This window comes from Myotis nattereri (genome assembly GCF_964212035.1).
Source record: "Myotis nattereri genome assembly, chromosome: 12".
Lineage (NCBI taxonomy): Eukaryota > Metazoa > Chordata > Mammalia > Chiroptera > Vespertilionidae > Myotis > Myotis nattereri.
In genome coordinates, this window is record NC_138087.1 from 55,527,695 (window position 1) to 55,540,723 (window position 13,029).

General features: G+C 40.6%; 1 protein-coding gene across 1 annotated transcript in view; it reads left to right on the forward strand.

Moving 5' to 3' along the window:
- Window positions 1-13,029, forward strand: part of FRMPD1 (FERM and PDZ domain containing 1) — a 66,358-nt gene that overhangs the window by 19,971 nt on the left and 33,358 nt on the right. The window contains exon 2 of the mRNA XM_081102881.1: window positions 6,498-6,587. Within this exon, the coding sequence (XP_080959007.1) occupies window positions 6,502-6,587 (86 nt within the window). The 5' untranslated portion in view covers window positions 6,498-6,501. The remainder of the gene's footprint in view (window positions 1-6,497; window positions 6,588-13,029) is intronic.

Genomic DNA, 13,029 nt, shown 5'->3' on the forward strand with positions numbered 1-13,029 from the left:
CAGGTTGAGGTCAAGTTTCATTTGGGGGCTGTCACTCTGGGGTGATGATGATCTAGGGTACTTTCCTTGTAAAAATGTAAGATGGCCAGAAGTTCCTTTACATGCCCCAGGGTCTTAGAAAACCAGGAGAAACAGCTGTGAGACACTGGTTGTTCTTCGGTCCATGATAAACCTCCTTTCGGACATTCCATGTCCTTTCTATAAAAAGGGGATTCCTGTCGGAGGCAGAGGCTAAAAGGAAAGGCAGAGGAGGAACAGGGATGATGTGTGGTGTCGATCCAAAATAAGGAACGAAAATAAAACAATTTCATTTAGCTTTTGACTTTTGGGGGGCTCATTTGCATAGCACTTTATAGTTTTTAAAGAATTGTCACAACATAATGGAATGTAAGCCTTAGGCCAGCCCTGGAGCACAGCTGGGCATGGAGCATTGTCAGTTTTTAGAGAGAGAGCTGGAGAGAGAAGTGGTCTGTGCTAGTCCCGTGCACTACCTTGAGTGCTCATGAAGAGCGAATAGGACTTGATGTATAAAAAGGACAAGCAGAGGAAAAGCATCTTGAGAGGCATGAGGGTGTGAGAAATCAGGGCCTGTTTGGGGAACAGTAGGTCACTCAGTTCTGTGGGAGTGGACAGTGTGAGGGAGATGAGATAGACAGATAGTCAGGGGCCAGATCACAAAAGGCTTTGAATCCCAAGGCCCAGAGGGAGGCAGGGGGATGGAAAGGTTGATCCAGCTCCAGAGACAAGCCAGCTAGCCTGATTTGAAATTCCACTTCTGGGCTAAAATGCGTACCGTCTTTATGCCTCAGTTTCCTTTTTGTAAATGAGGATTGTAATCAGAATTAAATAAGATAACACATGTAAATTACTTAGCCCATTCCTGGCACACAGCAAGCAGTATATTGTTAATGTAGTTATTAGTAATATTATTGTAATTCTTGAGCTCAGACTTTATCCTAAAGATGAAGGGGAAACACTGAAGGATTTTGCAAATAAAAGTGGCATGATTTGAATGACATGTTGTATCACTTTGGCAGCCTGTGGAGGACAGATTGATGAAGAGTGCTTCTAGAAGTAAAGATACTGGCTAGAAGGTTATTATAGTATCTCAGACAGAATCAACATTTGAACTATAGTACTAGCCCTAAGAAAGGAGAGGAGGGGAGAGGTTAAGATAACCAGGAGCAAAGTCAGTAGAACTTGGTGGCTGGCTCAGTGTGGGGCATGAAAGGGGGGGATGGGGGGGGGGGAGTCAAGAATGATTCCCAAATTTTTGACTTGGGAAGTTAGAAAAGGTAGTCTCCTTCAACAAAATGTTCCACCTTCGAGTGGAAATTTGAAGAGTGGAGAAAAAAACAACAGCACAGTGAATTCTGTTTTCAATATAATCGGCTCAAGTGCTTACTGCATGCACATCTTGGTGGAGCTATCTTAGAGCAGTGGTTCTCAGCCTTGGCTGCACATTAGAATCACCTGGGAATCTTTTCAAAATCCTGATTTCTGGGCCTCATCCTCCGGAAATTCTGTTTCTTTGTTATGGGGCGGGGCCACACATTAGTAACAAAGAAACAGAATTTCCGGAGGATGGGGCCCAGAAATCAGGATTTTAAAAAGATTCCCAGGTGATTCTAACGTGCAGCCAAGGTTGAGAACACTGTCTTAGAGGCAGTTGGTTCTTAAAGCAGCTGAAACTGTGGGAGTAAATGACATCACCTGGCAAGTGTTTAGTGCAGTGAGTCTCAAACTTTGCTGTACATTGGAATCACTGGGGATGGGGTTGGGAAATGTCTTTAAAAATGACCAGTGTCCAGCCTGGCTGGTGTGGCTCAGTGGTTGAGCATCAACCCATGAACCAAGAGGTCACCGGTTCAATTCCCAGTCAGGGAACATGCTCAGGTTGTGGGCTCAATCCTCAGTAGGAGTGTGCAGGAGGCAGCCGACCAATTATTCTCTCTCATTATTGATGTTTCTATCTCTCTCTCCCTCTTCCTTCCTCTCTGAAATCAACAAAAAAAATATTTTAAAAAAGGAGAAAGTAAACTAATTGAAAAAAAAAAGATTGCTATGTTCAAGTCCAGAAAGGCTGATGTATGAAAGAGGGAGCTGATTTATTCTGGATGGTGGTGGTGGGAGGGCCCGGGGGCAGTGCTGCTGTGGAGGACTGAAGCTGCAGAGAGGTGGGGTTCAGCTTTATGTAAAGAAGCTTTCTAGCAATAGGTCCAACAGTGAGTGACAGAACAATTAGAGGCCAGATGACTTCTTGGCAGTGGAATTGTAGAAAAGAGTCAAATGTTTGGGGATTATCTTGGCTCTTATTTTCTTCCATTAGCCTAACAATTCAGAGGCTAATACTAAAACCATTAGAAGGTCATTTTCTTGACTTTAAAATTTCCTGCTCAGACCTGGCTGAGTCAGGGAGCACTTCTAATGGCTCGGTTGATGTAGTTATTTATTTGGTCTTTGGGGATCCCTGGATGAAGGCATGTGCCTACCCACAGGCCAGATATATAATGCAAATTAATTCTCTTAATTAGAGTTATATATGTTTATAGAAATCAATTAGCTAAATTGTATTTGGCAGCAACTTCCTAACAATCCCCTTTAAGTAATCATTGCAGTTTGGTGACCTTCGAAAGCAACGGAAAGGCTTGACAGTCTTTTTCTTTTTTCTTTTTTTAATATATTTTTATTGATTTCAGAGAGGGATTGGGAGAGGGAGATAGAAACATCAATGAGGAGAGAGAATCATTGATTGGCTGCCTCCTGCACACCCCACACTGGAGACCAAGCCTGAAACCCGGGCATTTGCCCTGACTGGGAATTGAACCGTGACCTCCTGGTTCATAGGTCGATGCTCAACCACTGAGCCATATCAGGCTTGACAGTCTGTAGTCCTTAAGGATATGTCTGAGATCCCTGACACCTCTGCAGTCATTTGGAGATTGAAAGAACGTAGAGATCAGAGATTTTGTGTCTTCCACTGCCATGGTTACTTCAGGATTCCCAGAAACTCCAGGAGATGTGGGTCTTGGAATTTCAAGACAAAACACAACAAATATCATCTGGCCTGGTTCTTAGACCTCCAGTTGCATGGGTGGGAGGAACTGCAGAAGTCACCCGGCCGCTGTGTTCCGGTGTCGTGTCCCTGTGTTCCATCGTAGTGCAGCTAGTTATTCAACCCCTGCGTGACTGCCTTCAGTGACCTGGATCTTGCTAATTCTTTTTTATTGTTGTTGTTAATCCTCACCGGAGGATGTTTTTCTACTGATTTTTAGAGAGAGTGGAAGGGAGGAGGAGATACAGAGAGAGAGAGAAACATCGGCATGAGAGAGGCATCGATTGGTTGCTTCCCACGGGGATAGAGCCTGCAACGGAGGTACCTGCCGTTGACCGGAATTGAACCCGGGACCCTTCAGTCCAAGGGCCAGTGCTCTATCCACTGAGCCAAACTGGCTAGGGCAATCTTGCTAGTTCTTGAGAAAACTCATTCCGTCCTCGGATCCCTAGGAACAGCAAAGAGGCGTAGCCTTAGCCAAGCTGAAGTCTCCCTCTCTGTGGCATTACCCCCATTAGTCCTGACTCTGCTCCCCACAATTATGTGGGATATGTCTCTTCCACCTGGTGGCCTGGTGGCTGTTTGTGAACCATGATCCCACAGGCCATTGTCCAACAAACATTCTCTGGTTTTTCAAAGAATTGGCTTTAATCTCCTTACCATCCTAGTCCCCTAGGAAAAGGTGCTGAAAATGTGATGCTCAGACATAAAACAAACCTGATTAATGCCCACATCCTAGATTGCCAGTTCATTTACTCCCACTGAGGGCCTGATGAGGCAATTGGTACTATTTGAAGACAGTATCCTGTGGACTCAGTCGGCTGTCCTTTTCTACACGTTGTGATCAGTCTCTGTGTTGTCAGGACACTAGAATCTACATCCTTGACCCTCCATACTAAGTCTCACAGAAATATGATGTGGCTTTGTGTCCTTGGGAAAGGGACATTAAATAATCGATATTATAAAAGACCTTTTACAATAACAAGAAGGTAAACATTCCAGTAGGAAAATAAGGGAAAATCAGAAGTAGGAAAAAATAAATGCAAATGGCCATAGTGAATGACAAATCTTTAGATGTATTAATTATTAAATAATTTCAAAACAGTAATGAGCTCAAATTTGGAAAGATGTCCTGATATATTCACAGGTTAAAAACTGCAAGGTGCAGACCACTGAGTATAGCATGATTCTATGTTTGTGGGCTAAATATTTTAATATACATACTCTGGGTCTCTACAGATTTAGGGCAAAGTTAAGTGTGAATACCCACCAAACAGTGGTAATCTCTGAGGGACTGTATTAGATGCTTAAAATATGATGCTTATTTTATATAATTTTTAGTTTACATAATTTTTAAATATATATATATTTAAACCAATAATTAGATGTTACGTTCCATCCAGTTAGCAAATATGTTTAAATTATAATATCCAGAGTTTATGAGGATGTGGCTACATGGGATGACACTCCAGCCAACTGAGCCACACCAGCCAGAGCCCTTTTTGCACTGTTTTTAACAGAATTGGTATCAACAATTGTACTGGCTGCTTAAAAAGAACTTGGAAGCTTTCCTTCTTCATGCTCTAGAATAGCTAAAATAGCATTTGGGGGAAAACAAACTAACTTGGCTAAAAGCAACATTATCCTGGATTGGATCCTGGAACATAAAAGGATCATTAGTGGGAAAAATGGTGAAACCTGAATAAAGTCTATATTTTAGTCAATTATTATTGGACCAATGTTAATTTCTTAGTTTTGACAAAGGTACAATGATCACGTAAGATGTTAATATTAGGGAAAATTTCATAATGGGTATATATGGGAACTCTCCATATTATCTTTGAAACCTTCTAGACATCTAAAATTATTCCAAAATAATAAGTTTATATTTAAAATAAAACAAAAAGATTATCAGGAATAAGGTACATTGTATAGATTTAAAATTCACCTTTCAACCTGTCTGTGTCTGGGCCTTTTTTGGGGGGGACAGGAGGGATAGCTCTTTAACACCTTTCTCTTCTATGGTAATTGTTTATTTAGATTTTCTATTTCTTTTAGGGTCATTTTGTATTTTCCTGGAAAACCATCTTTGTCATCAAGGTTTTCAAATGTCTTTGTGTATTATTAAGTAATGCAACCTCTTAAAATTCCTTTCATATTTTCTCTGTTTCCTCGTTATTTCCCAATGTCATATCTTATTTTGTGTGATTATTTATTGTGTTGTGAAATTAACTTGGTGATTTGAGACCAGTATTTTAAGAAAGTGAAATAGACTAGACTAGAAAAGAATATAAATATATATTGTTTTATGAACTGGAATCTCAACACATGTATTGTTTTTCTTGGGAATCTGACAATACCCATCTATCAAAGCACAAATGCATATAACTTTTGGCCTAGCAAATCAATATTTGGGAACTTATCCAGCTATATAATTGCATACATGCAGAAACGATACATTACAATATTATTTGAAATAGTAAAAGATTGGCAGTAACCCAAACATCTATCAAGAGAGGGCTACTTTTAAATTACAGTACATTCATACAATTTAATGCTCAGTAGTTGTCAGAAAGAATGAAGAAGCATTCTATGTATTGATGTGGAGAGTTATCATGATTATACTATATTCTGAGGAGAAGAAAGCATGGTGCAGAACAATGTGTATGGTGTACTACATGTGTTATGTTAAAAGGAGGAAATATGAAACCTATATTTGCTTGTGTCGGCATAAAGAAAGTCTGGAAAGACAAATAGAGGAGGAGAGCAGTGATGACATAGGGGTGTGGGAACTGGGTGGATGAAGGCAGGTAAGGGTAGCGGAGAGACCTCTCACTGTACTTTTTATTAAATTGTGGTAAGAACACACTTAACATGAGATCTACCCTCTTAACAACATTCTAAGTGCACGATACAGCAACTGTATATCCTTTTACGGTGTAGGGTTTGAATTATGCCAGTGAATCACCTATTCAAAAATTAAATATAAAACACGGAGCAAAAGAAGCAGCACTCAGAAGAACAGGCCTGCGCGGCGTGCAGTTGCTGATGCTGGCAGCACTGAGCCGCGCTGTCTGTCGGGGTGCACACACAGTCGGGGGCGGGGGCCGTGTCGCGCAGTAAGGTATCTCTCTCCCAGGAGGTCACAGTCACAGCCGGAGAAGCCTTATCTAGTTTATTCCCTCATCCTGATGTTTAACTGTTTAGCTGGGAAGCCGATTGCTTACCATGAGACCGAGGGCTCCTCAGGGCCGAGGGCTGCTAACGCTGTTCAGGTGGCCCCGGAGCGCCTGTGTGTGTTCATTCCAGCTAGAAGGAGGGCCCTCACACTGTGATGAGCGTGTCTCAAAGTGGGCAAATACAGGAAGCATCGGAGTGACTTGTCGGAATCCTCTTCAAAATGTGTGGGCTAGCTTCTCAAGGAAACTCTTGTTCCGTTTAGGTAAATGGAAGAGCTGGAGACACGGAAAGCCCACAGAATAGAACAAATGGTGGCGAGATGGCTTCGGCGCTCCCGGGACAGCTCAGCCCGGTAAGGCTCCTGGGCTGGCAGTGATTTCTGTCTGTAAAGCTCTGGTGTCCCTGTGGGAGGAGGTTTTGCCAGTCTTGGCAGCGCCTGGGGATCACTGTCTCTGGCTTGCTTTGTTCTTTGTACCCCACATGGTGGGAGAGGTGTAAACAGGTCAGCAATTTTGCTGGAGTGCCTTTCTCTCTGTCCCCCTTCAACGCTTCCCGCTGTGTCCCTCAAACGTGTACCCCCAGACACAGACACACTCACACCAAACTCACACCTTTACAGAGACAGACACACTGACACACCAACACACTCATACCCACACACGCGTGCATATGTGCACTCTGGAATACACACACTCATACACACACTTTCGAACACACCCTCACTCATGCTCGCTCTCTGTCTTACACACACCCCTTGTCTTCATCCTTGATGTGAGGAGATCACACAATCTGCTGTTGATACTCCTTCCCAGTCCTTGTTTCTGGCAGCTGTTCCTTCCTTGCAGTCCCTGTTTCTTTCTAAACAAAACAAAATGAAATCAAATACAGATCTGATTTGACTGCTACAAGAGAACTTAAAATATGTTCTGTTTCAAAGTGTTCCTTTTCCATCTCAGATTTCCCATCTGGCCCTGCCACAGAGATGAAATATCACGTGTCAGGTGTTTCTGAGACACACTCTTCCGAAGGAACTGGAAACAGCTGTAGTACTGCTGAGCAATAAGCCTTGCTCAGGGCTGCACTGCGGCCAAGGGCTCCGATCCTCACACACTGCGATGAGATAAGGCTGGTAGGGTTAGCCCATTTTACAGATGAAACAGCCAAGTCTCAGAGAGTGACTTGTATAGGACCATCACCAACCCCCCTTCCCCTGTTCAGAAACCTCTGATGGGTCTTCATTTCTTATAGGATGAGTTTAAACATTTTGGGTTTGACATTCAAGGTTTTCCATGATCAACCCACTATCCTCTACAGCTTTTTGTCTTATTACTCTGCCTCATTCACAGCATACTCCAGCTAACGTGACCTACTGATTATTCCCTTGCTGTAACCACCTCACCTTCCCTTCCACCCTGTAGTTAGACCCAAGCTTCTGTGTCACATCCCTTCCCCCCATCTCCATGTGTCCAGAACCCACCTACAGTGCAAGGTCTGGCTAAAGTGCTCTGTCTTCCATGAAGTGGTCCCCGGCCCACAGTCAGAATTAATTTCTCCCACAGGGCCCCATAGTATTTGATTTGTAGAATTGCCATTGTGCTTCTTCTGATGTGTTCAACTTATTCGAGCATATTCCTTTTCTTTCTTCTAGCATAAGCTCTATGAGGGCAGGGGAAGCATCAGCCCCATCTCATAGCCCAGAGGATTGAGTTCCAGGCGATTGCAAGTGGTGAAGTAGTGCTTGATGAACAAATGGGAAAACTTCTAGGTCCATTGTTTTCGAAAGTGGGTTTTGCAAAACCTAGTGTTATGCTGCTCCTTAAGAAAGGTCAGATCTGTTTGGGAAGTGATACAGCCTATATCCCACTCAAACCCACCACCACTTGGTGATTCATTTTAGCACAGTAAAGGCTCTGAGAACTCCTGCAGGAAAGAGATTTGTATAACTTTAACTTGATGTTGCCTAAATAGTTGACGTTGGAACTCTCTAATATCCAGCTTCTCTCACAGAATATAAATAAAAGGTAACATGTTTAGTGTCTATATAGAATTGTACAACAATCACCAGAATCAAGTTTTAGAATTTTTATTTTAGAATTCTGACTTTCAATAACCCAAAAAGAAACTCCGTACCCACTAACAGTCATTCCCAACTTGCCATTCCCTCAGCCCCCAGGTAACTGCTCATCTACTTTCTATCTCTATAGAATCTCCTGTTCTGGATATTTCACATTAAATGGAATCATGGAATATGCGGTCTTTTGTGACTAGCTTCTTTCACTTAGCATGTCATCCATATAATAGTATGTATCCGCATTTCATTCCTTTTTATTGCCAAATAACATTTCATTATGGAATATTTACTTTGTTCATTCAGCAGTTAATGTACACTTGGGTTGTTTACACTCTGGGGCCATTATGAATAATGCTGCTATGAACATTTGTCAATAACTTTTTGTTTAAACATGTTTTCATTTCTCTGGGGTAAATATTTAAGAGTAGAACAGCTAGGTCATAGGGAAACTCAATGTTTAACCTTTGGAGGGATTGCCATACTGTTTTCCAAAGCAGCTATGCCATTTTACATTCACACCAGCAGAATATTATGGTTTCAGTGTCTCCACATCTTTGCCAATACTTGTTATCATCTGTCTTTTTTATTGTAGCAATCCTGGTGGGTGTAGAGTGGCATCTCCTCTGGTTTTGACCTGCATTTTCCTGATGGCTAATGATGCTGAGCATCTTCCCATGTGTCTAGGGCATTGCTGGCGAACCCATGACACACGTGTCAGAGGTGACACGCGAACTCATTATTTTGGTTGATTTTTCTTTGTTAAATGGCATTTAAATATATAAAATAAATGTCAAAAATATAAGTCTTTGTTTTACTACGGTTGCAAATATCAAAAAATTTCTAGATGTGACACAGCACCAGAGTTAAGTTAGGGTTTTTCAAAATGCTGACACGCCGAGCTCAAAAGGTTCGCCATCACTGGTCTAGGGAGTTTTGTTTGCCAAGTGCTTGAGAAAGAGAAGAAAAAAGAGGGACAGGTTCATAGCACTGTCCATGGAAGACATAATTTCTGTGTTTCTAGGATAAACCACAAGTAGCCTTATTTAAATTGCTTCTCATCTCTAACCCTGAACCTTCGATACAGTCTGGGTTCTTTGTGCCCTCAGATTACTTGATGACCAAGAACTGAAAAGCTGCCCTGGCTCAGCTGGTTGGGACGTCATCCCCATACACCAAAAAGTCATGGGTTCAATTCCCAGTCAGGGCACATACCTAGGTTTTGGGTTCTATGCCTGGTCAAAGTATGTACTGGAGGCAACCAATTCATCTCCCCCTCCCCCTCCCCCTCCCCCTCCCCCTCCCTCCCCCTCCCCCTCCCCCTCCCCCTCCCCCTCCCTCTCTCCCTCCCCCTCCCTCTCCCCCTCCCTCTCTCAAAATTAGTGAACATGTCCTTGGGTAAGAATAAAAAAAATTTTTTTTTAAGAACTGAAAAGCTAAGTTTGAGGTGGATAATTACAATTTTTGCAATTTCCCTGGAGTAGAGTAAATGGTAAACCAATTAGAAGTAGGATTTCACATTTGAATACAAAAATTGACTCTGAGTTTCCTGATAGCCAGGGCAAGAAATTTAAAAAGTACATTGAAATGTTTTTAAAGTCCAGAAAAAGGAAACAAATTCATCTGCAGCCCTATAAGTTTGCATGTATCTTGTAGCAATCCTGTTATTTTTTTCAGACTTTAAAAATCTCCCATTCACTTCAGCTGGTTGTACTTTACTTATAATTGCCATTTTTTCCCCATAAATGTTAAACCTTATGTCAGAGTGTAATTGAGTCATCTGGGAGCAAATTAGTTAAAAATAACTGTTCATTTCCAAAACTCACTAAACAAATTGATAACTTTTGTGAACCTGGGTAATGTTAGGACTTTATAAAGCATCCAAAAATGGTGCTTTTCTGGGGAAGAGTGTCAACTTCCAAAGTTGCTTTGATTGCTTACATTTAAAATTAATTTTCAGTGGGTGGCTATTTACAATCACTAGTCAAATTCAGACAGTGGTACTCAATTTGAATGAGAGACTATTTGGGGGGTTAGCTATTTCTAAAAGAGCACTGATACAGTAAATATTATTTTTATATTGGAATGTGAAATTATGTAATGAGAGAGTAGTCAACTTCATCATATCTGATACAAAATTATTCAGGTACAAAATTATTTAGATGCAAAATTATTCAGATGCAAAATTATTCAGATATGATGAAGATGACTACTCTCTCATTACATAATTTCACATTCCAATATAAAAATAACATTTACTGTATCAGTGCTCTTTTAGAAATAGCTAACGCCCCAAATGGTCTCTGTGACGTGTTTTGAATTTCTGCATAAACAATGCAATGCAGACTACTTAGTAAAAGCTGCAGCACAGTGACATTAAATCACAAACTAATTTGTAAGCCTTTTGCTTTGAATTTCATTGTCATCTTCTTTTTTTTTTTTAAATATATTTTATTGATTTTTCACAGAGAGGAAGAGAGAGAGATAGAGAGTTAGAAACATAGATGAGAGAGAAACATCGATCAGCTGCCTCCTTCACATCTCCCACTGGGGATGTGCCCGCAATCCAGGTACATGCCCTTGACCGGAATCGAACCTGGGACCGTTCAGTCCACAGGCCGACGCTCTATCCACTGAGCCAAACCGGTTTCGGCTCATTGTCATCTTCTTAACAGCTTTATATAACTGTAGAAGTGATAAAATGAGAAAGAGTTATAGTATACTTATCTCCTTAATTATACCAACTTTTTCTCTCCTGCAAAATTTTTTTTTTTATGTAGTTAAATGGTATTTTCTTGGCAATTTCTTTGATTGCTTCTAAGCTTAGAAAATCCTCATCCGATAATTAATGAAATTAGGTTAATTAATTTTCAACTTAATAGTTAAAATATTTTATATTTAATTATTTTATATGGAGCTTATTTTAGTATAGGCTATGAGATGAAGATCTAATTTGATTTATTCCAAAGTAGCAAGTAGTTTGACTTACCAGTAACTGTGAGTGATCTTTCCTTTCTTTGCTGACCTATGACCCCTCTTTATCATCTCGGAAACCCCTGTGTCTGTGAGTGGAAGACTGGATCTCTTTCCAGGCTAGTTCTTCTGTTCCATTGGTCTAATTGCCTGGTATCACACGCCTGTATTAAACTTATTTACATTTATTATCTATTAAGTGAGACTTTTATTACTCTTTGTTTTTAGTTTTTTACCTGCCTATTTTTCCATGTGAACTTTAAAATAAGTTTATTCTATCATTAAAACAATTCAGCATAAGATTTACTGAATTTTCTTATGCTTAATCTGGAAATGTTACTTTTATAGAGTGAGATTTAAAGAAACCAAGAGCTGAATGCAACTTGATGTCTTCTTCTTGGTGCTTGGTTTCATCCTCAGGGCTGAATAAGGTGATTTCTTTCAACTTATCTTGAATCCTACTACTAATGAACACACATGCCTGTGCACATGTGCACACAAACAGGCATACGTGTGCACACACATGCACCATGGCAGCTTAGTGTCTCTGCCCTTGCCGTTGGTTTCCAAACTGACCTGCTCATTACCACCATCGTCTGTTTGCTAATGATAGGGATGGCCTTATTAGACTTTCTACTATCCCAATAATGGTTCCAGTTTTTATTGCATTTTGACCCATGGGCAAGAGTGGAAAGGTTTGAGGAGAGGAGGCTGAGAGGCTCTGCACTGCATGTGCAGAGTTGCCATTGTCTCCCGAATTTCCTTTTAAAAGTAATAATGGAATAACTTCTCCTTCTCTTTACTGTAGCACTTACTCACAATACATATAGCACTTACTCACAATACATATGTTCAACGACCCCCTAGGAACTGTCACAGCCACAAGCATTTCTTTCTGGGATAGGGTGCTGCTACCTCTATTTATTCTTTCCTTGAATAAACTTTAGATTAAAAATCCAGCTTATACCAGACTTTAGTTTTTAAGTCACTTGAGCTGAACATAATACAGTGTTTAAACATAGATTCAAAATAGTTTCTCCACATCCTGCTAGAACTCAAAGATGAATTCTTTGTTGCTACAACAGAGAGGTAAAATATAAAAAGCAGATAAAAAGCTAGAGAATATTTGAAGCATAATCTGGTATTTTTCCTTTTTTGTGTTATTGATCAGCTCAGTATGAACTGATAGCCCATAAAATATGGAATTGGTCTACATGAGACTATGTTCATGATAAATTTAACATTTTTTTCCTGGTTCTACCTTAGGCTAGATTCAATTATAGGACAGGAATTCCATTAGTGTAACCACAGGTCTTATTTCTGTTCCAATGTAATATCATAGGAACGATTTTGGAGTTACGATTTGAAATTATTACATCGCATCAAAGTGGATTCTATTTAACCATGGGATAAGGTTTGTTTTCTCTCCTGTTCTCCAAACGTTTATCAAGCCTTACTCTATGCTTAGCATTGAATTCAGCACATGGGACGAGAAAGACAGTTTTTGCCATACGAACTATAGTCGAACAAGAGACTTCACACTGGTCATTGCAAATAGTTGTACATTTCAAAAAGGGAAGTACAGTTTCCGTGGGCGTGTTCAGCAGGGGAAGGCAGCAGACATAGGTTTTTGGATTACCAGTCCTTAGTTTGACGTTTATAAAATTTTGCATCAGAAGAAAATTTTGCTACAGAGACCATTTTCTTCAGCTCCCGTCAGATATTGAACATTTTGTGTGTGTGAGGAGAGGCC